Below are 25,922 nucleotides of genomic sequence, written 5' to 3' on the forward strand. Positions count from 1 at the left end.
CAAGGGTTGTAAGCGCTATACTGAGTCATGCTCTCCTGGATACCCCATCTCTGAGATCCGGGCCGAGAGGTTCACTGTCAGCTTCGCAGTCTCTCTGGTTGGATGCCTTACCTAAGGCAAGTGTCCAGAGGCTCAGACAGAGTGGAAGTTGGCCAGACTGAGTATGTTCCCCTGAATAGTGATTGGCTGGCGCTCTTTCGGGTTCCCTAGCCACATTCCCTAGAAGGGACCCCTTCTAATTTGAAGCTGTGGTCCTAGGCCCTTGAGCAGGCCCAGGTAGGCCTTTCATTAAACGTTTATGGAGGTTTTCCTGTGAAGCATATAGCTTGGGCTATGACCGTAGGGGAATGCTGTCACTGACAGGCCGGTGTGACCTGAGGGTGAGTGGTTCTGGCATTTGATTTGAATTTGCTGGTTCTGACAGCTGTCACTGTCAATGGGCATGCACTCCCCTTAGCATGGCGCCATGGGTATATCGTTCCCCAATGCGCAGTGCGAGTTCCCTTTCAAAGGGAACGTCTCAGGTTACGACTATAACCTTTGTTCCCTGAGAACAGGGAACGAGACACTGCGTCTTTTTGCCATGCCTCGGGGCCTGCCTGCCAAACAGTCCCTTCAGACAATAAGGTGAATGTCATGTTTGCAAGGCGCCCTTATATACTTCCAGGTCGCACGTTAATGATTCACGGGCTGTCGCTGGTCAACATGATTGCCGTGATTTTATAGTAATTTCAGATACCTGTCACGCCTGAGGTGTTCCCCAATGCGTCATTCAACGCAGTGTCTCGTTCCCTGTTCTCAGGGAACAAAGGTTACAGTCATAACCTGAGACGTTCTATGACTTTATTTTCTTTTTTAAATTAATATTGAACCAGATCCTAAGTCAGAATAGGCAACGTCGGTCCTGGAGTGCAGTTGTCCTGCAGAGTTTACCTTCACCCTTGAAGTTTAAGTGTGCTATTAGTATATTTCTTTTAAACTAAAAGAAGAAAGTATACTTTCAGTCTACTTTTTATGTAGCCTAATTCTCAGAAATATACTTTTTCTCAAAAATATATATAAAGTATATTTGGCCTACTTGTACTCGATCTTTTGATCGAGATATACTTAAAAGTATAATTAAGTATTCTAAGTATAGGGTACTTGACTTGTAGTTGTGTTTACTCTTTTTATTGAATAGCCTATTAAATACTTTTTTCCACATGGTTTTACATACTGTCTTATAAACTTACATTGTTTGAAAATATTGGCTAGTCTAGGCTAGTCCACTGCTAGTGTACATAGGAATTTACTTCAAATCTACTTTACTTTTTCCCCGCTATACTGACTGAATTTACGGAGGCACTATTACTCATCTTCTGAAATAGTAAGCTACAGATTCTCCGGACCAAAACGCAGGTGAAGAAGAAGCAGAAACAAGTGATAGAATTTGCTTACGCAAATGTAAAATAACATGTCAATAACTGTCAACTGTAACATGTCAATAACTGATGATCCCACAGTAGCTGCACGTATCTCAAGCTGTCTGGCGGACATCTCGGCATGGATGAAGGAACACCACCTGCAGCTCACCTGGCAAAGACTGAGCTTCTCTGCCTCCCTGCCAATCCCTCTCTACAACACAACTTCACCATCCAGCTAGATTCATCATCAATCACCCCATCAAGATCAGGCCTTTCCTAACTGAGCATGCAACACAACTTCTCGTCCAGGCCCTGGTCATATCTAGGCTTGATTACTGCAATGCTCTTCTGGCTGGACTTCCATCTGGTGCAACTAAACCTCTACAAATGATTCAGAATGTTGCAGCTCAGCTTGTCTTCAACGAGCCCAAAAGGGCCCACGTCACTCCTCTGTTCATCTCTCTGCACTGGCTACCACTCGCTGCTCGCATCAAGTTCAAGGCATTGACGCTTGCTTGCAGATCTACCACAGGCTCAGCTCCCTCCTACTTTCACTCGCTCCTATGAGTCTACGTCCCTACCAGAAGCCTACGATCGGTCAACGAGCCACAAAATCACTCTCCAGAAAATTCTCATTCATGGTTCCATGCTGGTGGAATGATCTCCCCACCCTCATCCGGAATGCAGAATTCCTGACAACATTCAAAAGACAACTGAAAACTCATCTCTTCCGTGAGCACTTAACCTCATAAAAACAGAAAATAAATAATTTCCTTTAATCCTCCCTTATCTGGCTTATACTACTTTGAGCAATGCCTGAACTTAGTATTTTGAGCACTTCTTGCGTTGTTTTTGCCTCTTCACTCTTAATTTAGTCCTAATTTGTAAGTGGCTTTGGAAAAAAGCGTCTGCTAAATGACTTAATGTAAATGTAAACTGTGAACTGTGATTTTTATAGCCTACTTGAAATATAACTAAAGCTACAGTTAAAGTTATATTTCAAGTAGGCTATAAATATTAATACCTAAATAGGTACAGATATGTATACTTAAAGTGCAAAAATAATACAGTATATGAATAGTAAACTATGATGTTAAGTTCATGCAAAGAAAACTTTTACAAGTATACTTGAAGTTGGCTATAAACTACTAAACTAGTAGTTTACTGAGAGTGTACTTCAAAGTGTACTTTCATAAACTAAAAAATGTGCTACTTATATTTGTATTAAGTATTTGACTTGTAAACTATCAGTATACTTATAAGTTATCTTGTAGTATAGTTGCAGTACAAATGAAAAACATATGTTTAACACAAAGTTTACTACTGTTACACTTAAAAGTATACTTTTATACACTAAAATCTGGGCCAATGTAGTACCAAGTAGTAATGAAATAGTACACTTACACGTACTTCTAGTTCTAGTACACTGAATTAGTATACTTACTACATAAAGTATACTTAAAGATATACTTGAACTTTACTTAAGATGAACTTGAACTTATTTTTTGTAAGGACTATAACACACAGGAAGGCAATAAAGGGACATTAAAAGTGGGGTAATATGATCACGCACTCAACAGAAATCTAGCCGCAGAATTTTGCACCATTTGAGGATGAGAAATAGATTGTTGGCTTTTACATACATAAAGAGAATTCCAGTAGTAAAGGCGGGTAGAATTAAAGGCATGAATTACCTTTTCAAAATGTTTAAGGGAGAGTTAAGGCTTCACTTTTGCCTTGAGCCTTAGATGGTAAAAGCTGGCTTTTACGACCAAGTTTATCTGCTTTTCAAACTTAAGGGAACTATCAAATAGGACACAAGTTTTTTACAGACGTTTATAAAAGCAAGACAACTGCTCTAGGTTAAGAGATCATTAAAGAATATCATACCCATAGGGACTAAACAAGAAGATCTCTGTTTTGGATTCATTTAAGTTTAAAAAGTTTAGTGACATACAAAGTTTGAGATCAGTTAAGCAAGCCAATACAGGTTGTAAGGCCATTGAAAGATTCAATTTCAATGGCAGATATATTTGAGTGTCATCTGCAAAACAATGAAAGGAAAAATGTTTCCTAAAAATGGTGCCTTATGGAAGCATATATAGAGAAAATAATACAGGAGCAACAGAAGAAAATTCTCCAAGAAAACCACCGAGAAACTTCAATTTGATGGGTAAGAGCTAAACCATTTTAGGCGCGTTTCCTTTAAATCCCTCCACAATGTTCAAGGCAGGAGATGAGGAAATTATGGTCTACGGCAGTGGTTCTCAACTGGTTTGGTCAAGGGACCCACATTTTCCTATAGTCACTGAGCTGCGACCCAAATTTTTAGGAATTTGAACCAGGCAAATTTATTTCTCAAAAATGGTTGACACACACAAGTGCCGTCCCACTTTACTTAACATACACATGAATTGTACGAATATCACTAACACTGATGAAAAAACATTATAAGGTAAGGCTATTAATGTGCAGTCCCAAACTAGTTTTTGTTAATGCAATAAATTAAGTTAGTATGAGCCACCACTGTCATCAAAAATATAGAAAATAATAAGAATTGAACATAAAGTGGTATTTTAGGTTACGGTTATAGAAGCTAGTTATTGGTAAATACACAATACTAACATGAACTGTTTATAAAACATATGATGAATAGAATGAACATCATACCTGCATGCAAATCTTTCCCAGCTTCTGTCCCACGACGTATACCAATTACATAATTTATTGGTACTTTTTGGTTTTAAACGCAAGTGAATGTGAGGCTGTGAGGGATAGACATACATCTCTTCAATGGGCTGTACTGTTATTAAATGTGTTTTTGGATTGTTCTGCTTACGTAACACTGCAAAAATTTCTTTCCAAGACATTTCTGTTGACAAAATAAAATCTAGACAACATGAGCTCTGGAAAATTATAAGTGATCTAGGAGCTTTAAACAGCTTTTTAAAGCGGATGCCATTGAAAACATGCAATCCCTCACAACCTCGCTTTCATTCCTGTCATGGCGCTGCTCTGAATAAGATCTAGTCACTTAATCTTTATTTTGGTATGTTGACAAGAAATATATCAGATACAAAGATGACAAAAATACATATCACATTAATTGAATATCTTGAATATAATTTTAGCTCCTTTTCAAATCTCCTTTTCTTGGAGAAAGGCCAAATGTGTATACATTATGTATAGTTATGTGTGGTATTTATCGGATAACAAATTAATATGTATCTTATAGTATATGTAAAGCAGACACTGGTAATATATTTAAGGGAGAGACATACAAAAAGTGCTTTGAGTCCACAGGATCAGGACCACTGAGCTAGAGAAAGTAATGTATTTGGATTTGTCGGTTGTGGTGGAGAATGCGTGGTTCAGTGGGTTTGCTGTCATCTAATACCTGACATTTTTTCACCATATTTTTTTTTACCATAGCTGTCAGTTTTTTTTTTGTTTTTTTTTACCATAAATTGAATAGGATTTTTTTTTTTTTTATGTTGGCCTAAAGAGCAATGAATAAAAAACTTATGCAGATTTTTTTCATTAAAATATTCATTTTAAAGGGACAGTTCACCCAAAAATTAAAATGACCCCATGATTTACTTACTCTCAAGCCATTCTAGGTGTATATGACATTCATTTTTCAGATGAATACAATCGTAGTTATATTAAAAGTCCTGGATAATCCAAGCTTTATGGGAGTGAATGGGAGCCCAAAATTGGAAGCCCAAAAAAGTGCATCCATCAATTATAAAAGTAATCCACACGGCGTAAGAAAAGTGTGTAAGAAAAATATTTTTAATATTATATAATTTTATATATTTAAAACTTTATCAACTAAAATAACTAGCTTCCGACAGACAGCCATATGGTGAAAGAGTAACCCTTGACCTGACGCATAATGAACAAGGAAGCGCAGAAGATAGAGCTGCTATTAAGCCAAAATAATCTCTGTTACTTTAATTTCCTATTATCAATGTAAAGCTGCTTTGGAACAATCTACATTGTTAAAAGCGCTATATAAATGAAGATGACTTGACTTGACTAGAGCAAAACAAAACACGGTCATGAATTAAAAGTCTAAAACGAAAATATTTAAAGAGAAATGTTGGAGGAGCTTGAGTCTGTTGCCCAGCCCTGTTTGTTTGAACCGCGAGAGGCGTCAAAGCTTACGCTACTCTCCAACATACGTCACACATCGTCAAGTGTTACTCGTAAGTGTTATTTGGCGTAAGTCGACTTACGTAGGCCGTCTGCCACTCCGTAGGGGCTCATCTGAATTTGACCCACGGCGTCAAGGAGGGAAAACTGTAAGACTGGAGAAACTGGAAGAACTGGAAGAGAGGGCTACTCTCTGAGAAAACAAAGGAAATTAACATTTGAACTCTCTTGCTATATTACCATCCCCATTTGAGACACGATCACACTTGAGTTGATCACCTCCCAATTTACACATCATTCCCTTCACCCATCCCTACCTGAATTCACCCAAAAATCTATATGGTTTAATATGAACAATTATCATTCAGTGTTATACATGTTTGGTATCATTTGAAATGTCTCAGTGCGACTGGTACACGTCTCATTCCCACAGAAGTAAACCAAAAAGGTAATAAGGTGTGGAGAGTTTAGAGGTATCTTGTTAACTGCTGTGGGTGTGCCCCCATGTAAATCAACCTCTGTCCCCAGTAAGTCTGGGACGGTGATTAATGCAAATTCCCACTGTGAACTCATGTTTACATTTGAAAAGATGTTTCTGCCTTGGTCTGAGTATTTAGGGAGTTTGTTGGCATCCTGCATTTCTGCAAGGTTCAGCCAGAGATAGTGTTCCTGGACCACCAAGGTGGACATCGTCTGGCCGAGAGCCCGCACCGTGACTTTCGTCTCCCGGAGGGAAACTTCCCTCATGCAGTACTTTGAGTGCTGTGGCCTGACAGACTTGCAGGATGGCCATCGCATGCAGGGCAGAGGCGGCCTGTCCAGTGGCACTGTAAGCCTTAGCATCCAGGGCTGCCATCATCTTACCGGCCTTGGACTGAAAACACGGATGGTTCCACCAGGTGGCGGCACTTTGTGGGCACAAGTGCACCGCAATTACACGCTACACCTAGGAATTCTCCACGTAACCCTTGGCGGCCCCACCAGCAAGGGTAGTGAGAGTGGAGTAGCTTTGGGCAGTAAAAGGTGCTTTCCACAACTTCTGCACCTCCTCATCCACTTCCGGGAAGAAAGTTACTGGGGCAGAACGTGGCTGTGAACTGCTCGCCGCACCCAGGAACCAATCATTCAACCACGAGTGCTCAGGAAAAGATGGAGGGTTCCACTCGAGTCCAGTGCCTGTGCAAGCAAGCATGGCCGTCAACTCTGAATCCAATTCAGAGTGAGCGACCACCCCAGAAGGGGAAAGCTCAGCGTCATCTTCCTCTCCTGAGGACAATAGCCCACTCTTAGATGCAGCTATCGACATCTGATCCTCATTCAGAGCACCGAATGGCACGCTGGGTCCCCCACAAGAAGGACCCGTGCCATCATCCGGCAGCTTGACGGCACATGGCATGCTAGAGGAGTGAGCGGTCAGAGTGGGGACTGGCCTAGTGGAAGTGCTCCCACTGTAACTCTCAAGTCTCCCAGAGTGTTAACTATATACAGCCTACCATATATATATATATATAACCAGAGTCGTGACCACATTGCCGACATGGTCATCCATCCATCACAACTCAGAGGTGATTAGGGCTCCCGAGTCCCGAATGAGACCCTATTTGCCAGTCTTCGAGGTAATGTTGAGACTGACAGATAGGGAACTTATAGTATGTAAAGCAGACCTTTGTTCATAAAACGTTAAAATTGTGTGAGGGAATATAAACTTTAGCATGGACTTGAATCAATTGTTGAATTTATCAATAAATGAAACAGAAATAACATTGACCTTCGTTCTAAAAACATTAACTGTGTGTGAGGAAACAGAAACATTTGCCTTAATAATTTATAATTTTGCTGTAACAAGAATGTGTTGTGTAACAGCTGTGTTCCTTCAGTCAGCCATCAAATCCAAAACATGAAAGTTTTTCACGGCGTTATGATGGGATAGTCAGGAAATATCCACCAGTTTGTGTAATATCAGTGTATTATAAAATGACGTTGGGAAACGTAGCAATGTGAAATGGTTTGAGGAAAACAAGTCTTTATTTTTTATCAGTGTTTTATGATCTGTACAATCCCTCTCTCACAGTGAACTTTGATACATAATTAAGGCTTTCAGAATGTGTGACTTATAATATCTAAACCATGTACTTCGGTCGGTAAATCACATTGAGTTGGACATTCGAAGGTGCACAAGCTGAGATGTGTTAGAGGCTGTTAAAGACTGAGGCTCCAGGGTATTATTTTTTCATGTGTTTGGATACTGGCATCATTTGGGGAAATGATTGGAATAAGCTACGCAACTTCATTCATTTTGATCCTGAGTCTGTCTCTCATTTCAGGTAGGGAGAAAAATATACATCAAATTGTCACAATTAGTGTGTCACTGTATTTTTTTTGTTTCCCTTTGTTGCCCATTTACTTGTCATTTTCCTGCTCTTTGTTGGTTTTTGATTAATTGGTACACCTGTTCATTTTTGAGTTCATAGTCCCTCAGTTCATTGTCCGGAATTATTTGTGCCATGCACGCAAACATGTTGTGTTTGCACCCATTTGGATATCTGTTTTGCTTTATTTAACAAAACCATGCTGCTGTTTTGAAATACTTTGACTATCTTCATCCTCATTGGACTTAAAACATTACACAAATATGAATCATTGAATATAAAAATATAAATAGTCTGGCCGAGAGAGATAAAGATTGAAATATTGTTTCAGCCAAATGAAACGAGAAATGAGAACATTAGTAACAATTAAAAGAATCAATTCATATTTGCTGGCTTTTTAGACCTGCAAAAATGTGCCCAGCATTAGTTATATGAAACAATTCTTGAATCCAAAGTGAATTCTAAATCTCAATTTGTAACAACAGAACACAGTGTGTTGTGCAAGTTTTAAAAGGCTAGTAATATTTGGCACTGACTGTTTTGTCTGTCAGATCTGTAGTTAAATATAAAAACAGTAGACATTCTGTAAAAATTTAAATAATTTAATAAAAATAAATTCTTGATATAAATTTGGATGAACCAATTAAAAGGACCAAATGTTTTGTTGATCTCATACATTGATTCATCCAGAAACAAGATTGCATGTAGGGATGCACCGATGCATCGGCTGAACATCGGTAACGGCCGATATTTGCCTCGTTAACTGCCATCGGCCATCGGGAAATAAAAATGACATTCGCCGATGTCACATGGGCGTCAGTTTGGTTTGATATGCTGGGGACAGAGACGCATTCGGAAGTGCATTTTCAGAAGTGCTGGGTACAATGATGCATTTATTTTATTTTTTTCTATGAGAAAACTCCTTTTCTCGAGAAAAGAACGACCATGGTGTGTAGCAGAAGAAGCGGCGGAGTATGCACGATCCGCGAGTGCTGAAGACGTTCTGCACGGCTTTGATGGGTGCGCAGGAGGACACAAATGGGCGGCGACCGCTTCTTCCAGTGGCGGGAGCTTTTCCCTCAGCGCCGTCAACAGATAGAGCGTTAACTGTACACACCGCCGCCGACTTGAGCTGCAAAGAAGCTCTGGCCTCCCTGTCAAGGACTCTTGTCAAAAAGTACGGGGAAGCTTGACCGCTCTGAATAGTGAGTGAGAGCGCGCGCGCGGTCGGGGCTCTCTCTCTCTCTCTCTCGCAGAAGAGCGCGTGCGCGCTTAAAATTTGATATTTTGGTATGAACATTCACCCGTGTTTTTTCCCTCATAAATGCGAACACGAAAAATAAAATGAATATTATAATGTTTTTTTTGTTGGGTCAGACAATGATTACCAAATTTCTCTCTCATATTGCTCCTCATAACAACTGAAAAAGAACTTATAAATAAGGTTATAACTGTCAACCAGAAAGTGACATTAAAGGTTTTTTTGGTCCCACTTTATATTAAGTGGCTTTAAGTACTATGTACTTACATGTACTTACATTGAAATTAATAATTTGATACAATGTACTTATTGTGTAACTACATGTTTTTACAATGTACTTACATTTTAAAAATTCCTGCATGTAATTACAGCTGTAATTAATTTATGTAATTACATTTGTAATTACACAGTTGACCCTTCCCTTACACCTTAAACCTACCCAATCCACCACACCTGTCCCTAACCTTACCCGTATCACACCTCAATAGCAGCAAAAGTGTTTTACAATACAACATGAACACAATAAGTACATTGTACTTATTTTTTGATGTAAGTACATAGTACTTAACGCCACTTAATATAAAGTGGGACCGTTTTTTTTGTTTCATAAATTGGTCTGATTGAATTTGTGCTCATTCTAGGATAGTGTGATCAAGAGCCGAAAGACTTGTATGTTTCCGTGGCACAAAAAAAGGAATAAATAACAAAAAGAAAAAACATCGGCATCGGCCATCGGCCAAGTTGTTATGTTAAACATCGGTCTCGGTATCGGCCCAGAATTTCCCAATCGGTGCATCCCTAATTGCATGGTCCTGAAAGGGTGTTTAAAAGGAAATAAAGTATGTTAAAAACAAATGTGTAGGCATTCCATATGCACACTCTCAGTGAAATATATGTCAATGTGGTGATTTAGGAAAGGGAGTGGAGGAAGATTTACTTTTTAATGATTATTCTGGTTTCAAAATCTATAAACCCTCTTCTAAAGGACATTGAATGGTGGAAAATGCAGGAATAGTGTATTTTTGAGGGAAAAGTTTGAGAGTTGTTGACCAAGAGTTGAGACACTTACACACCATTAAAAATATAATCATATTATCAAAATATTTTTGTGAAGCTAATGGGAGAACCATACCTGGATAATATTGTTACACATTCTTTTCATATACTATTAATTGCAGGCACATAAATGGCACTAAAGTTACATTGGCCTCATCTGAAACCACAATAACCAACAAAGCTAACTTTTATGTCTAAAACATGAACTGTTATATATCACAGTGAACTGTTTAATTTTGTGAAAAATCACTTTAGACTGACTGCATGTTTGCTTCATAACCAGACTGTCTTTATACAAAAAAGAGTGATTTCTCAATTATACATCAGACTTCAGACATCAGATCCCCTTTTCCATTTCCATCACAACCAATTAAAACTAAATTTAATTTAAGAAATTTTGAATTGAGAATTTCATAATTTAATTGTATATAGGCCTACACATATTCTAAAAGCTGCAACTAAAAAGTAAGTTTTGATAATATGATTTGTTGATCATTTCCTCTAATTTTACTGGGGAAAAAACATGTCAATGCTGTCACGTTTATATCGCTGTGTTTCCTGTGCTCATTTTGCTTTAGTTCCGAGTTACCGTTAGTTTCCTTGGTTGTTAATTAATCTATGCACCTGTTCTGTTTTCCATTAATTGCTCTGTCTGTATTTAAGCCCTAAGTTCATTGTCTGGTATCGTCTTATGTGGTTGTGTTTATATTATATCTTTGTTTTCCTGTATCCTCTAAAGAGTGTTATTAAAGACTGTGTTAGTTTGGATTCTCCTGCACTGTGCGATTTCTACAACCAGCAGTACGTGACACCAGCTAAATATTCGACTTAAAACAATGTGCAAAATCAAGGCACAAAAACACATAGCCTGTGAATGTAGGCTATACTATAATTATGTGGAAAAAAAGTCTGTTATAGGCTAACATATAACAAAAACATCAGTGGTCAGACAAACCAGAAGCTTAAATAAGAAAGCTGAACTTCTTTGAACTTGACAGTGTACCGCAGCGCTCATGCGTGAGATGCATGGCAACTGTTATGTCATTTGGTGTTCTTATTAAAAACATTGCTTGTGTTATGTATGAAAAAAATATTTACAGCACTTCTTGAGAAGTCTTGTTGACATGCATGCACACACACGTTTGTTATTAGGACTGGACAATTGAGAGCATGATCATCATGGTCCACATTTACATATGCACAGAATGAAACCCAAACCCCAAATTGTGACAATGAACTGTGTACATTTTCTTGATTCAGACAGATATAAAAAAAACAAAAAAAAAAACAGAAAACTCTTAGGTAAAAAAAGGTCTATATAGAACCCTAGGGTTCTACTTGACTTGATTTGAAAGAGCACCTAAAAAGTTCTATATAAGGAGAAATGTCTTAAATGATTGCAAAATACTTTCATGTTCAACAGGTTATAATTTTATTTGTTTTCCTTTAAGGTTCTATATAGAACCTGTACTTCTAAGAGTGTGCTGATTATTTAGTTGCCTCATAAAAGCCTATACAGCAAAACGTTGTTAAGGTTTATTGTACATTTTTAACAAATTTTCCACTGAGTGCAGCCAAACAGGCTCAGTGCTATACCAATAACAAGAAATGTTTCTATTTCCACAACAGATATCACTTCACTTTCAGCTACAAACAGTGTCACTTCAGGAGATCCTACAGCCACAGTCGACACCACTCATACACCCGACATTTCGACAACTACTGAAATCACAGCAACCAGTGAAACTTCAAATACAGCAGAAACCTCTAAAACTCCAGATGATAGTACAACAGGGACTTCCGGTGTCACTTCAGGAGATCCTACAGCCACAGTCGACACCACTCATACACCCGACATTTCGACAACTACTGAAATCACAGCAACCAGTGAAACTTTAAATACAGCAGAAACCTCTAAAACTCCAGATGATAGTACAACAGGGACTTCCAGTGTCACTTCAGGAGATCCTACAGCCACAGTCGACACCACTCATACACCAGACATTTCGACAACTACTGAAATCACAGCAACCAGTGAAACTTCAAATACAGCAGAAACCTCTCAAACTCCAGATGATAGTACAACAGAGACTTCCGGTGTCACTTCAGGAGATCCTACAGCCACAGTCGACACCACTCATACACCCGACATTTCGACAACTATTGAAATCACAGCAACCAGTGAAACTTCAAATACAGCAGAAACCTCTCAAACTCCAGATGATAGTACAACAGAGACTTCCGGTGTCACTTCAGGAGATCCTACAGCCACAGTCGACACCACTCATACACCCGACATTTCGACAACTACTGAAATCACAGCAACCAGTGAAACTTTAAATACAGCAGAAACCTCTAAAACTCCAGATGATAGTACAACAGGGACTTCCAGTGTCACTTCAGGAGATCCTACAGCCACAGTCGACACCACTCATACACCAGACATTTCGACAACTACTGAAATCACAGCGACCAGTGAAACTTCAAATACAGCAGAAACCTCTCAAACTCCAGATGATAGTACAACAGAGACTTCCGGTGTCACTTCAGGAGATCCTACAGCCACAGTCGACACCACTCATACACCCGACATTTCGACAACTACTGAAATCACAGCAACCAGTGAAACTTCAAATACAGCAGAAACCTCTAAAACTCCAGATGATAGTACAACAGGGACTTCCGGTGTCACTTCAGGAGATCCTACAGCCACAGTCGACACCACTCATACACCCGACATTTCGACAACTATTGAAATCACAGCAACCAGTGAAACTTCAAATACAGCAGAAACCTCGAAAACTCCAGATGATAGTACAACAGGGACTTCCAGTGTCACTTCAGGAGATCCTACAGCCACAGTCGACACCACTCATACACCCGACATTTCGACAACTACTGAAATCACAGCAACCAGTGAAACTTCAAATACAGCAGAAACCTCTAAAACTCCAGATGATAGTACAACAGGGACTTCCAGTGTCACTTCAGGAGATCCTACATCCACAGTCGACACCACTCATACACCAGACATTTCGACAACTATTGAAATCACAGCAACCAGTGAAACTTCAAATACAGCAGAAACCTCTAAAACTCCAGATGATAGTACAACAGGGACTTCCAGTGTCACTTCAGGAGATCCTACAGCCACAGTCGACACCACTCATACACCCGACATTTCGACAACTATTGAAATCACAGCAACCAGTGAAACTTCAAATACAGCAGAAACCTCTAAAACTCCAGATGATAGTACAACAGGGACTTCCAGTGTCACTTCAGGAGATCCTACAGCCACAGTAGACACCACTCATACACCCGACATTTCGACAACTATTGAAATCACAGCAACCAGTGAAACTTCAAATACAGCAGAAACCTCTAAAACTCCAGATGATAGTACAACAGGGACTTCCAGTGTCACTTCAGGAGATCCTACAGCCACAGTCGACACCACTCATACACCCGACATTTCGACAACTACTGAAATCACAGCAACCAGTGAAACTTTAAATACAGCAGAAACCTCTAAAACTCCAGATGATAGTACAACAGAGACTTCCAGTGTCACTTCAGGAGATCCTACAGCCACAGTCGACACCACTCATACACCCGACATTTCGACAACTATTGAAATCACAGCAACCAGTGAAACTTCAAATACAGCAGAAACCTCTAAAACTCCAGATGATAGTACAACAGGGACTTCCGGTGTCACTTCAGGAGATCCTACAGCCACAGTCGACACCACTCATACACCCGACATTTCGACAACTATTGAAATCACAGCAACCAGTGAAACTTCAAATACAGCAGAAACCTCTAAAACTCCAGATGATAGTACAACAGGGACTTCCAGTGTCACTTCAGGAGATCCTACAGCCACAGTCGACACCACTCATACACCAGACATTTCGACAACTATTGAAATCACAGCAACCAGTGAAACTTCAAATACAGCAGAAACCTCTAAAACTCCAGATGATAGTACAACAGGGACTTCCAGTGTCACTTCAGGAGATCCTACAGCCACAGTAGACACCACTCATACACCAGACATTTCGACAACTATTGAAATCACAGCAACCAGTGAAACTTCAAATACAGCAGAAACCTCTAAAACTCCAGATGATAGTACAACAGGGACTTCCAGTGTCACTTCAGGAGATCCTACAGCCACAGTCGACACCACTCATACACCCGACATTTCGACAACTACTGAAATCACAGCAACCAGTGAAACTTTAAATACAGCAGAAACCTCTAAAACTCCAGATGATAGTACAACAGGGACTTCCAGTGTCACTTCAGGAGATCCTACAGCCACAGTCGACACCACTCATACACCAGACATTTCGACAACTATTGAAATCACAGCAACCAGTGAAACTTCAAATACAGCAGAAACCTCTAAAACTCCAGATGATAGTACAACAGGGACTTCCAGTGTCACTTCAGGAGATCCTACAGCCACAGTAGACACCACTCATACACCAGACATTTCGACAACTATTGAAATCACAGCAACCAGTGAAACTTCAAATACAGCAGAAACCTCTAAAACTCCAGATGATAGTACAACAGGGACTTCCAGTGTCACTTCAGGAGATCCTACAGCCACAGTCGACACCACTCATACACCCGACATTTCGACAACTACTGAAATCACAGCAACCAGTGAAACTTTAAATACAGCAGAAACCTCTAAAACTCCAGATGATAGTACAACAGGGACTTCCAGTGTCACTTCAGGAGATCCTACAGCCACAGTCGACACCACTCATACACCAGACATTTCGACAACTATTGAAATCACAGCAACCAGTGAAACTTCAAATACAGCAGAAACCTCTAAAACTCCAGATGATAGTACAACAGGGACTTCCGGTGTCACTTCAGGAGTTCCTACAGCCACAGTCGACACCACTCATACACCAGACATTTTGACAACTATTGAAATCACAGCAACCAGTGAAACTTCAAATACAGCAGAAACCTCTAAAACTCCAGATGATAGTACAACAGGGACTTCCGGTGTCACTTCAGGAGTTCCTACAGCCACAGTCGACACCACTCATACACCCGACATTTTGACAACTATTGAAATCACAGCAACCAGTGAAACTTCAAATACAGCAGAAACCTCTAAAACTCCAGATGGTAGTACAACAGGGACTTCCGGTGTCACTTCAGGAGATCCTACAGCCACAGTCGACACCACTCATACACCAGACATTTCGACAACTATTGAAATCACAGCAACCAGTGAAACTTCAAATACAGCAGAAAGTACAACAGGGATTTCTGGTGTAACTTCAGGAGATCCTACAGCTATGACAGATTCTGCTAAAACAACAGATGATGCCACCACTACAGCATATATAGCAACAACAACAGGTACAATTACGACTTCAGGAATTGTTACCGCTTCAACTACTGAGGGTGACACATCTACGGAAAATACTGCCACAACTACTGATGTCACCTCTACTTCTGCTAGTGTCACAACTACAGGAATTATTGCTACAGGAGACACCAAATCCACACCAAATCCTGCCTCAACTACAGCTGATGTCACAACTCCAAAAGATCCTGTTATGACTTCCGTTGATGGAACAACAGCAACAATATCAATATCTACTCAGTCAACGACTAAAACCACAATCACCAAACCTGTTATTACATGTGAAAATGGTGGAACTCCACATCCAAACAACCTGGCTTGTGTCTGTCCGAATGGTTATACAGGGAGATTCTGCGATCATTTTAACAATATTGTCAAAGGTTTGTTAAAAAGTCTATCAAATATAAAAAATAAATGATTATATGATTAACTTTTATCTCCACGTCACACATGTAAGTGGGCTTGACATGCCAATTTCTTTGGAATTATTTTGCAACAATGTCATCTTCAGAATGAAAATTCTTGCAGTTGTTTTTCCAGTAAGATTAGTCTCATTAATTAAAATGTGGTGTATTAAAATTTCTTCAAAGCTGAATGAAGTTGCGGCTTATTAAAACCATATCTTGAACTTTTGTAATTGCATAGAAACCTAGTCACAAAACAATGGTATCTCGACTACATGAGATGGGCAGGATGCCCTTTTTAGTTTTAATTAGTTGTTACATTTTATACTTATACTTTCTTAAAATTTTACAAATTGTTTTCTGAAAGTCCTGTACTACTTTGTTTTCTTAAAATGTCCTCTACTTTTATTTCAGAGGACATTGAAAGGACTGCTCAAGTTGCGATGGAAGTGAATGAATTGTATACTTCTGATCATGAAAACACATCATCAACTGCATATAAGACGTTTGTTGATAAGTTCACACCTGTGGTAGGTATTGTGGATTAGATGGCTTTCCTACCCCCACCCCCACCCCATTTTAAAATAACATAATTTAAAGGTATAGTTCACCAAAATATGAAAATTCTGTCATCATTTACTCACCCTAAAGTTGTTTCAAACCTGTATGCATTTCTATTTTCTGCTGAACACAAAAGAAGATATTTTGAAGAATATGGGTTACCAAACATTTGATGGATCCCTTTGACAATAATAATTCATAAAATAATAATAATTCCATAATACTATGGAAGTCAATGGGGCCCATCAACTGTTTGGTTCCCAAAATTCTTCAAAATATCTTATTTTGTGTTCAGCAGAAGAAAGAAATTCATACAGGTTGTAAAGGGTGAGTAAATAATGACAGAATTTTCATTTTTGGGTGAACTATCCCGGTTTAAGTAAAGGCCTTAGTCTAAATTGTAACAGCATAATTAATTATTTCTGCCCTTTCATTTTCTATTCATTTTTCTTGCAAATGTGCTTGATCACTTACATATTATTACCCATAAATATGGGGAGTGGATCTAACAGCATATTTACTAGAAATCAGCTTGGGACCAGTTGGTTAAAAGTAATTTAAGTGAAGTTAACTCTGTGAAAAGCTCTAGCTTTTAATCATTTGTTTGCAGATGACTCTTTGTTTCATACGTTATTACCTATGCGGTAACATACATTTTTTAAAAGTGACATAAGTATCTAAGACTTTAACAAACTATTTTGAACAGTGGAGGTAATTTTTTTTCTACTTGAAATATAACAGATATAGTTTCATTCTGTTATAGGTTGAAGAAAAATATCGCTTATTTATACCTAACTTTCAGAGAGTGACGAACATTATTCTAAGGTAATTCATCTACTTTGATAGCACAAGCTATTTTGTAATTATATTTATGCCCTTATAATGTACGACTATTAGGTCTTATTTCATTTTTTATTTTATTTTGTCCTTTCAAAGTGCTGGTGGACCGATAAGACCAAAAAGGCATAGAGGAAAAAGAAGCTTGCCTTTGGAGCAAAATACACAAAGGTAAAAGTGCAAAATATAATAAACCAAACATGTTTAATAACTTGATTTATTGTTAAACCATGTATTATAACCTCAATTAAAAAAATAAACTTAATTATACAGCTTGAATACACTGAAAAAAAAATGTAAGGACTGATTTTATATTTTTGTCTTCTCTCTCTCTCTCTCTCTCTCTCTCTCTCTCTCTCTGTCTCTCTTTAAATCAAATGGCTAGTCTGAAAGTTAAGCATGATGTTATTTTTACCGTTAAAAATAATGAAAATGCCAACAATTCTTATACTGATGCACTCACAGAGCTGGATAAGGCTCTCGAAGACTTCCAAAGCAATCCAGGTAGGTTGTCATATGCATTTCCTCCCTTTATATGTATTCTGAAGTTATTAGATGCATTGTTAATCTATGTTTGTCCTTTTTTTTTATAGACGAAAGATTGGATGTAAATAATGCCACTGTATCACCGACTGAGCTCAATGGTGAGTTTTCAGTAAACGTATTGTGCTAGGGGCAAGAAGAATAGTGCTATTTTAGATAGGCTACTGTTAATCAGTTCTGTCATTTCATTGAATTGCATACTCCATGCCAAAACAAAAATCTTATTTTTAAGGACTGAGTGAACTACTGAAATAACTGAAATGTGTTTTAATGTGTAATGTTTGATGTTGAAATATTCAAAACATTCTGCATGTTTTCAATCACAGTTCTGCAAAATCTTAAAGTTTACACAAATAACTTCCAACTGGCCTCTGCATATGAATTGTATTTTAGAGATAAAGCAAAAATGCATAAATCAGAAAAAGGCCACAATACATTATCAATAATTATTCACATTTCTAATAATTGAATTGTTACTAGAAACCAAGACACTACTTAGAAAAGGTCAAAAAAGGTTCTAAAAGTTTTCAGTGAACAAAGGAGAGCATGGGAGAGAAGCTATACAGAGAGACCAACAAATAATTTGGGGAAGCCAAAAAAAAAAAAAACAGTAGCATAGATTTTCTATTAAAATCAGGCAATTGATTATACTTTTATTTATTTTATTTTATTGTAATTATTATTTATTTTCACTGTCTCTTTATTTCCACAGTCACAAATGTGTGTGTTGAGGCTACACAAAATCTTACTGAAGACTTCCAAAAGCATTTTGCTGCAGTTGTGTTGGATGGCAAAGTGACATGTGTGACTCCATGCGATGTCAATCATCCTGCACCAAAAACGTGTATGCACGGTGGCACCTGTGTAGTTGATAAACAAGGTCCAAACTGCTAGTACGTACTATCATAACTATATTTAATTATTTAGTGCTGGTTAAAGATCTGGGCTGGAAACGAAAAGATTGTACGTCTGTCCCCGACATAGCCTAAGTGTTTTATTTTTTAATAAAAGCATCTACTAAATGGCTAGTTTGATTATAGAAATAGAAATATATGTTTAAATTGGTGTGTAAGCAATATTAAAAGTTTGAATCCTTCTGATAGGATGAAATATTTCATGTGATCAAGACCAATGATTGGTGCAAGACCAGTCTAAAGAACTGGAATGATCTAAATGAAACAAAAGCAATTACAAAGCAATAGTAACAAATATGTACAGATGTCTTTATGAAAATTGAAAATGACTTATAATGCATCTTTGCTCTAGTTGCCAGCAAACTGAAGCTAACTGGTACTTGGGAGAGGACTGCAGTTTCCAGGTGCACAAGGTTGGATTCTATGCTGGATTGGGAACAGTAGCAGGCATCGTAGTATTAACTATAGCATTCCTGACAGTTTATCTCGTGATAAACAAACGGACGGTAAAAAGGTAAGCTATTGCATGACACTTCAGAACTGTTCAGTTCAGCAATATTTTTGGAATATCCAGTCTGAGTCACACTCTTGAGGTCATAACAAGGCATTTCAATAAGGTTCAAACTGCGCCTCTCCAGAAGGCGTATTATCTTCTGCTGAAGTCATTCATGCTTTGGGTCGTTGCCTTGTTACATCACCCGACGTCTGTTGAACATCAATTGGTGGACAGATGGCCTGCAGAATGTCCTGATAAACTTCATGTTTGAACACAAGGCCCTTTGAACATAAGATCATTGCACGATCATTGTTCCGCAAACGCCCTGAAAATAACAATCAATCAGCCACTCTCAAGTCCAGAAAGGGCAGTTTGTTTGAGAATTTTCTAATACCATTTGTTTATTTAGCGGTATTTAACATGTATGAGAGCTACAATCCTGTCATAAAATTGTTGACGATTCAAAACTTTCTGACAGTCCCTCTAAAAATCTGGGATAATGCAATCTCTCAAGTTGAATGAAAACAGCATATTTTCCAAATGTGTATTGGAAAAAAGGCGGTGTTCTTATGTTTTTATGTCTTCCTGTCCATAACTCTATTTCTTTGACTTACAGGAATAAAGACATTAAGAAAGAGCTAGTGAAAGAATGGTTAGATGATGACTTTGAGTGGCCACCACAAAAGAAAACATCAGGTACCAAAAAAATAACTGAACATTTGAATCATTCACAAAATGATTGTTGTGCACAATTAATTAGTGTTAACAGGAGTGTAATCTCAGAAAAAAATGTTACATAAAACACTTGGTATTAACCTGAATTGATAGGTAAACATTAATTTATTCATTCCCAGTATGTTCACTTTATTTCAGATACAGATTTTTTGCTACAAGCACAAAATAGAGAGCAACTCAAAAAGAAAGGCGCAGGGTTTTCTGGGCGGTTCGAATGCATGCATTATGGGAAATATAATATTTGTACATCATTTACGAGTGTACATCATTTGCACACCATAAATCACTCATTGATACTATACAAAGAATTAAAGACTTAGATCACTACACCTCTACAAATATATGTTTTCGTTTTGCCTTCCTGTGCAATAAGAGCACTGTAGTCTGATCTAAAATAAACTTATGTTGTGTATAGAAGTGTAATCTCTGATTAGTCAACTTACCTTTTTTTGTATTTCCAGGTAGCACGTATGCTAATCCAGTATACTCACGTAAGCAGGGCAGTTCAGGAAATCCAGATTTCTCTGCGGATCGCTTCTACACCCAGAATTTCTCACCTGATCCTGATCATCTCCGCTATCATCAGAGAGATCAGTCTGTGAGTACTGACAGGATACACAGATAAACATGTATCAGCATTGTTCATACAAACAGTCAGTATGTATCTAAAACTACTATGTGCAGCCATAGGGTTGATAAAAGACATTTTAATGTAGTACTCCTTTTACTGCACAACTGCATATGTCCACAGAAGGTACCGGTTACAAACAGCTAGTGATTTTCCTTGTGCTGTTTTTTTTCTGTAAGCATTGCAGCATCACTATATCATTGTTTTTAGAAAATTCCTCATTATGTCTTTTGCTCTTAACAGATGAGAATGGACAGACCTCAGATCCGGTCATCATTTGATATTTAAGTGTGATATTCTAAATGCATGGAATTTACCACAAGTAGGACGGCTCTCTTTGACATATTGAATATATTTGTTGCTTTGATGCTTTAAAAATATCCAGTCTTGATGTATTAATCTCAATTCAGTTGCAAAGTGAGTTCTATTTATACCATGCAATTTAGTAGTAGTGCAATTGTGCATATTTTCAGTATCTCAGATGTGTGACAAACATTGTCTGACCATAATGTTTGATTACATGATGAAGAGAAGCAGTGAAACTTCAGAAGTGCCCTGCTACCCTTCAGAAATGTTATTAAAATAATGAAGGTAGCAAAATAAGAATATAGCATTTTACAGGTTTTACTTTGTTAGTGCTCCTTCAGGTGTCCTTGTGTTTTATTATTGTTGTTCATTATGACATTGCATTAAAATGAATTGGTTTGTAAATGACATATTAACCACAAATTATTTATTATCATTACTCCACAAATTATTTATTATCATTATACTCCACAAATTATTTATTATCATTATACTCCACACGTTTGTAAATTCACTTGCTTATGTTAAAATAAAGAAATATCTATATTCTCAATTGTTTTAGGTCTTTTTTTTTTTTTATCGAATACACGGACAACAAAATAATATTATTGAGCTATTGTGTACTGAGCAATAAGAAAGCACATCATGAGCTAACAGAGAGTATCTTCATTAGTTTTCTTTGTACTTTTCAATGTTTTCCAATTCAGACATGCAACACTCTTTGTTCTTCCGAAAGCACTGTTCATGGGTCTTTCTTACTCTATATTCCACCACTCAATTTAGTCCTTTCGGATTACATTGTTACATTATTTTATATTCCCCATGTTTTGCAAAGTGAGTTTCTTTATCGCAGGTATCTTAACAGCAGCCAGTCAAACAATGTGAGGGATGGTGAGTTATACACGCCATAGTGGGAGCGGTTCAGATAAGAGCTTCAATATCGTGAAACGTTGCAAATAGTATCATTTAACTTGATGTACCTAGACCTCTGTGTTGCAATAGGACTCATGGGTCATTGTGTAAACAGATTACTCACCTGTGTAGTGACGCTCACTCTAAAAGATAATTCTTTATTAGGGGTCAATGCAACAAAGTACTGTATTTTGTTACCATAAGAGTTCTCATCTGAATAAAGATAGTCATATACATCTGGTATGGCATAAGGGTGTAAGTAGATGATGAGAGAAGTTTCACTTTTGGATGGAATATCCCTTTAACTGGTTCTTTTAAAAAAAAAGTACTAAATTAAGACATGAGGAGATGAATGGAAGAATTACTAGAGGAACATAAACACTGCTTAACCAACTAAAACTACACACAGACTGAGGGGTAGATGTGACCAGACATTGTACATATTTTATATTTACAAATATTTTTTTATTTGCATTGCATTCAAAATGAGAAAAGTATACACTTTTTTTTTTTTTAACAAATGAAAATCAAGAGCACTAGACTGGTGATAATACTGAAAATATACAAACTGCAATAAACGGTTGTTCTCATTCACAACAATTTGAAGATGTAGACACTTAAAATATTGAATGTTACAATTATTTTTCATGTTTTATGTCTTGGATATAATTTTTATAAGAAACATATTTTAACAGAATCATCAACTCAAGTGTAGTGAAATAATATGAATGCTTTATACACACACATTTCCCAAACAAAAGAAAAGAACAAATCTGAACCAGTAGAAAAGTGAAACATAAGGCTCAGCTGAATTCTGAAGGGGTTCAGCCTAAGCATATCATTTCTCAGAATCCAGAGACAGTCTTTTCAGCAAGGTTACTGGAACTAACAAAGGATTGAGAGGACAGGTGCCAGCCGTAGCCCAGTCTTTGTCCTTTGCTGGTTCTGTGACAGATTCAGTGGAGGATCCAGTAGTAGTCCTAAGTTTCTGTGTCAATACAGTAGAATCAGCAACATTCGCACATGGGACATTTGAAGAAGCAGCTGTTTTGGAGAGCTGCGAGTGTAACTGGAGGAGGTGATGTTGAAGTTCCTTGCAGTCCAGTAAGGGGAGCTCCTCAGGCAAACACATCAGCATATCCAACAGCACTGCACTCTCTGAGGACATATATAAAATATGAGGAAAAATAGAGATCTTTTCACAAATGTATAACAGATTGGTTCACCCAGAATTACAATTCTGTCATTATTTATTCATGTCGTTCCCACATGATCGGCTGACTGACTTTTATGAAAGTCAAAGTCAATGGGGTTCAAAAACAACTTTGATCCTCGCTGACTTTCATTGTGATCTTTTTAAAGACAAAAAGGATGTCATACAGGTTTGGAACGGCATGAGGGTTGTTATTATGAGACGTTTTAAACGGTGTTTAAACATTCCTGGGACAATGTGTAAAAAGGTCATGAAGAGTATAATTTATTCCACTTTTTAATTTCATAATAGAATATTATACTTAAAATGTATCATAACAATACATACCCATAGAAGTAAGGGCTGAATTGCCGGTTGTAGAGCCAACGCCACTTAAATATTTATAAATCTTGTCAAAATTCATGACACACTTCAGCACTCTTGGTTTGGATAATAAGTTATCGTGATCTAACAGTCCCGATCGAACTGGATCGTGTCTATTTGAGGAAACTGATGGTGACACTGGATCAGTGGAAACAGGACTGGACACTGTTGGTTCTGCTTCTGATTGTAGTTGGCTTGGGCTTCTTGTCATCTGTGAGGATGTTGGTGTCTCAGGTGTGTTAGGCACTACAGGTGAACTGCTTGATGCATTGTCCAATTTGCTAATATGTTCAACAGCATTAGAACTAGAGTCAGGCTGAATAAGAGTTGTAGCTGAGGTAGTGAAAACGCCAGGATTTGGGCTCATGCCCGAGGCGGAAGGCCGAGAAGGGGTTTTAGGGGACTGAACTGGGAACAGTCTGGAGAAAGCAGGTGTTCGGCTGGTGGAGTGTGGAGGTTCAGAGTGCATCAGGCCACAGGGCTCTGTGGCAGCAATCACAAGCATCTGATGACAGAGTACAAAAATAAACTGAAATTATTAACAATTTATCTGCTTTATGGTGATATAAGGCAATAAAGCAGTAAAATACAGTATACTGTTTGTCATAAATAATAGTCATAAGACAGATCATCGACAGAATCATTTGCTGAACTTACATACTTGTGGTGCATCAATGTAACACACCTTTGTGTATCATTGTAGTTCAAAAGTATGATAAGTAACACAACCTTATTGTCAAATATAAACATTATCCATCATTATTTGTCTACTCCTTAGTTTTAATCCTGTCAAAGTAATGGCGAACCAGTTCCCCCTCCCACAAGCTCAATAAAATCGTGTATTCATAATAAGGTTGAGAAATTATTGTTTTTGGTGTGGTGTCAGGTGCATTTACACATTGAAATGTCAAATACAGACCTGGGAAAAGACAGAGGAAATAGTCTTCTCATGGGATCTGGAAATTTTCTGAACCAACTCTGCCCAGATTTCAATGGGAACCTTAGTCTTGTGATGCTCCCTCCTCTGACTCTGAACCTGAAGATAAACCTTCTGCAGCATACGTGACTTCAGGGACTTTATCAGGTCTTCAATCTGAAACCAAGCAGTGATTGCATTACAACGGACATGTGCACGTTCATCCGGCTTAATCTGTTTTGGGTGATGGCAATGAGTTTACCTCTTTCAGAGATCGTCGGGGAACTTTCTTTTGAAGCTCGGTCAGATCTAACTCCGATTCAAAATTATTCTGTAGTTTCAAAGCTTGCAAAAAGCTCTGTAGATCTTTGCGAGCCCATCCTTTGCAGAATGATTGGTCTCTCGCTGTCTGTTTTTGCTCAATGCTCTTAAATAGAAAGCGTGACGGTTCAGTTCGCTGACGAAATGGAGGTTTCATAGTTGCTGATTAGATAAAAGCTATGTCCAATGTACCTTGAAATTGCCTGCTGTATAAAAAAAAGAAAATATGGGAAAGCAACATTTTAAATTAATATAGCCACAAGTGGCAATGGTTTTTATAGCAAAATCCATATTGAATCTTTACTTAAGTTAGGGTTTGATCATCTGTGTTGAGCATTTGTGGACCCACATTCAACATTTAAAAGGATGTCACAGGACAATTTCAAATGAATCTGAAGATACCTTCGGTGCTTGGAGCCCTAAATATCAATGGCTTATTTATTTTTTAAACCATAACTTACATTCCTTTAAGAAGGACTCGAAGAAGAAACTTTCAATTTCAACAAGAAAAGCTTTGTTTTGAAAGATTCTATGTGGTACAAATTCTCTTTAAATTCTGTTGTATGTCCCATCAAGGTTTAGTTATATTTTGATGGTTTGCACCTGAGAAACTAATGAACTAATGAGTTAATTACAGGAATGTATATGAACATCAAAACAGGTTACAAATGCAGCAGTAATAACCTCACAACGAATATTTTCAATCTCTGTAAAGTGCACCAGAATTCTGAAAAACATGTTGTCTCTAAGAGCTTTCCTAAAGCCACAGCTTATTATCTATCTAACGTTAAATGGCACTAAAGGCTTTCACACCACATGACATTTCAATAAGTAAGCTGTAGGGCAGCGCTTGACCAACGGACTATTTGTTCACTTCATTTACACAGCTTTGAGGAAGGACTGCACGGTAACCATCAAATAAAACTACTTACAATAAGCTAAATGGAAAGTCAAAAGATTAGAAACTTCCGTAACTTACTAGCTTGTCACACAAATCCAGCCTCCAGCGGGTTTCGGTAGGAGCCATTTAGAGGGGGTAACGTAAGTACCCGTATCTCACTACGAGCCACTAAGAGGCTCAAAAACCACGAAGCTGAAATGCGTTTTCACATGTCCGAT

General features: G+C 38.0%; 2 protein-coding genes across 3 annotated transcripts; one reads left to right on the forward strand and one right to left on the reverse strand.

The window, feature by feature from the left end:
* Positions 1-7,718: 7,718 nt before the first annotated feature.
* Positions 7,719-21,576, forward strand: LOC311288277 (uncharacterized protein). Its single transcript, XM_084405605.1, has 12 exons — positions 7,719-7,885; positions 11,877-16,034; positions 16,473-16,588; positions 17,383-17,444; positions 17,556-17,627; positions 17,842-17,960; positions 18,050-18,100; positions 18,712-18,892; positions 19,266-19,427; positions 20,026-20,105; positions 20,606-20,742; positions 21,016-21,576. Exons 1-12 carry the CDS (start codon positions 7,825-7,827, stop codon positions 21,058-21,060), a joined length of 5,244 nt encoding a protein of 1,747 aa, XP_084261731.1. The 5' UTR covers positions 7,719-7,824; the 3' UTR covers positions 21,061-21,576.
* Positions 21,577-22,121: 545 nt separating this feature from the next.
* Positions 22,122-25,922, reverse strand: snapc2 (small nuclear RNA activating complex, polypeptide 2). 2 transcript variants are annotated; one of them, XM_084405839.1, is made up of 5 exons: positions 25,783-25,859; positions 24,745-25,006; positions 24,486-24,659; positions 23,531-24,071; positions 22,122-23,148 (listed from the first exon to the last, which is right to left on the reverse strand). In XM_084405839.1, exons 2-5 carry the CDS (start codon positions 24,958-24,960, stop codon positions 22,829-22,831), a joined length of 1,251 nt encoding a protein of 416 aa, XP_084261965.1. In that variant the 5' UTR covers positions 24,961-25,006; positions 25,783-25,859; the 3' UTR covers positions 22,122-22,828. The 2 variants fall into 2 exon arrangements, with proteins under 2 accessions (XP_084261965.1, XP_084261964.1); XM_084405838.1 differs by having other exon boundaries at positions 22,277-23,148; positions 24,745-25,009; positions 25,783-25,922.

The sequence above is a fragment of the Rutilus rutilus genome (genome assembly GCF_951802725.1).
Source record: "Rutilus rutilus genome assembly, chromosome: 3".
NCBI lineage: Eukaryota > Metazoa > Chordata > Actinopteri > Cypriniformes > Leuciscidae > Rutilus > Rutilus rutilus.

Excerpts from the sequence above, each read along its gene's own strand:
- snapc2 (XM_084405839.1), bottom strand. The coding sequence starts at position 24,960 with ATGAAACCTCCATTTCGTCAGCGAACTGAACCGTCACGCTTTCTATTT. Across the intron at positions 24,072-24,485 it reads TTTCCTCTGTCTTTTCCCAG|ATGCTTGTGATTGCTGCCAC; the intron begins GTCTGTATTTGA and ends CTCTGTCATCAG. Across the intron at positions 23,149-23,530 it reads TTCAGCCCTTACTTCTATGG|AGAGTGCAGTGCTGTTGGAT; the intron begins GTATGTATTGTT and ends ATATGTCCTCAG.
- LOC311288277 (XM_084405605.1), top strand. The coding sequence starts at position 7,825 with ATGATTGGAATAAGCTACGCAACTTCATTCATTTTGATCCTGAGTCTG. Across the intron at positions 16,589-17,382 it reads TTGATAAGTTCACACCTGTG|GTTGAAGAAAAATATCGCTT; the intron begins GTAGGTATTGTG and ends ATTCTGTTATAG. Across the intron at positions 17,628-17,841 it reads TTGGAGCAAAATACACAAAG|TCTGAAAGTTAAGCATGATG; the intron begins GTAAAAGTGCAA and ends TCAAATGGCTAG.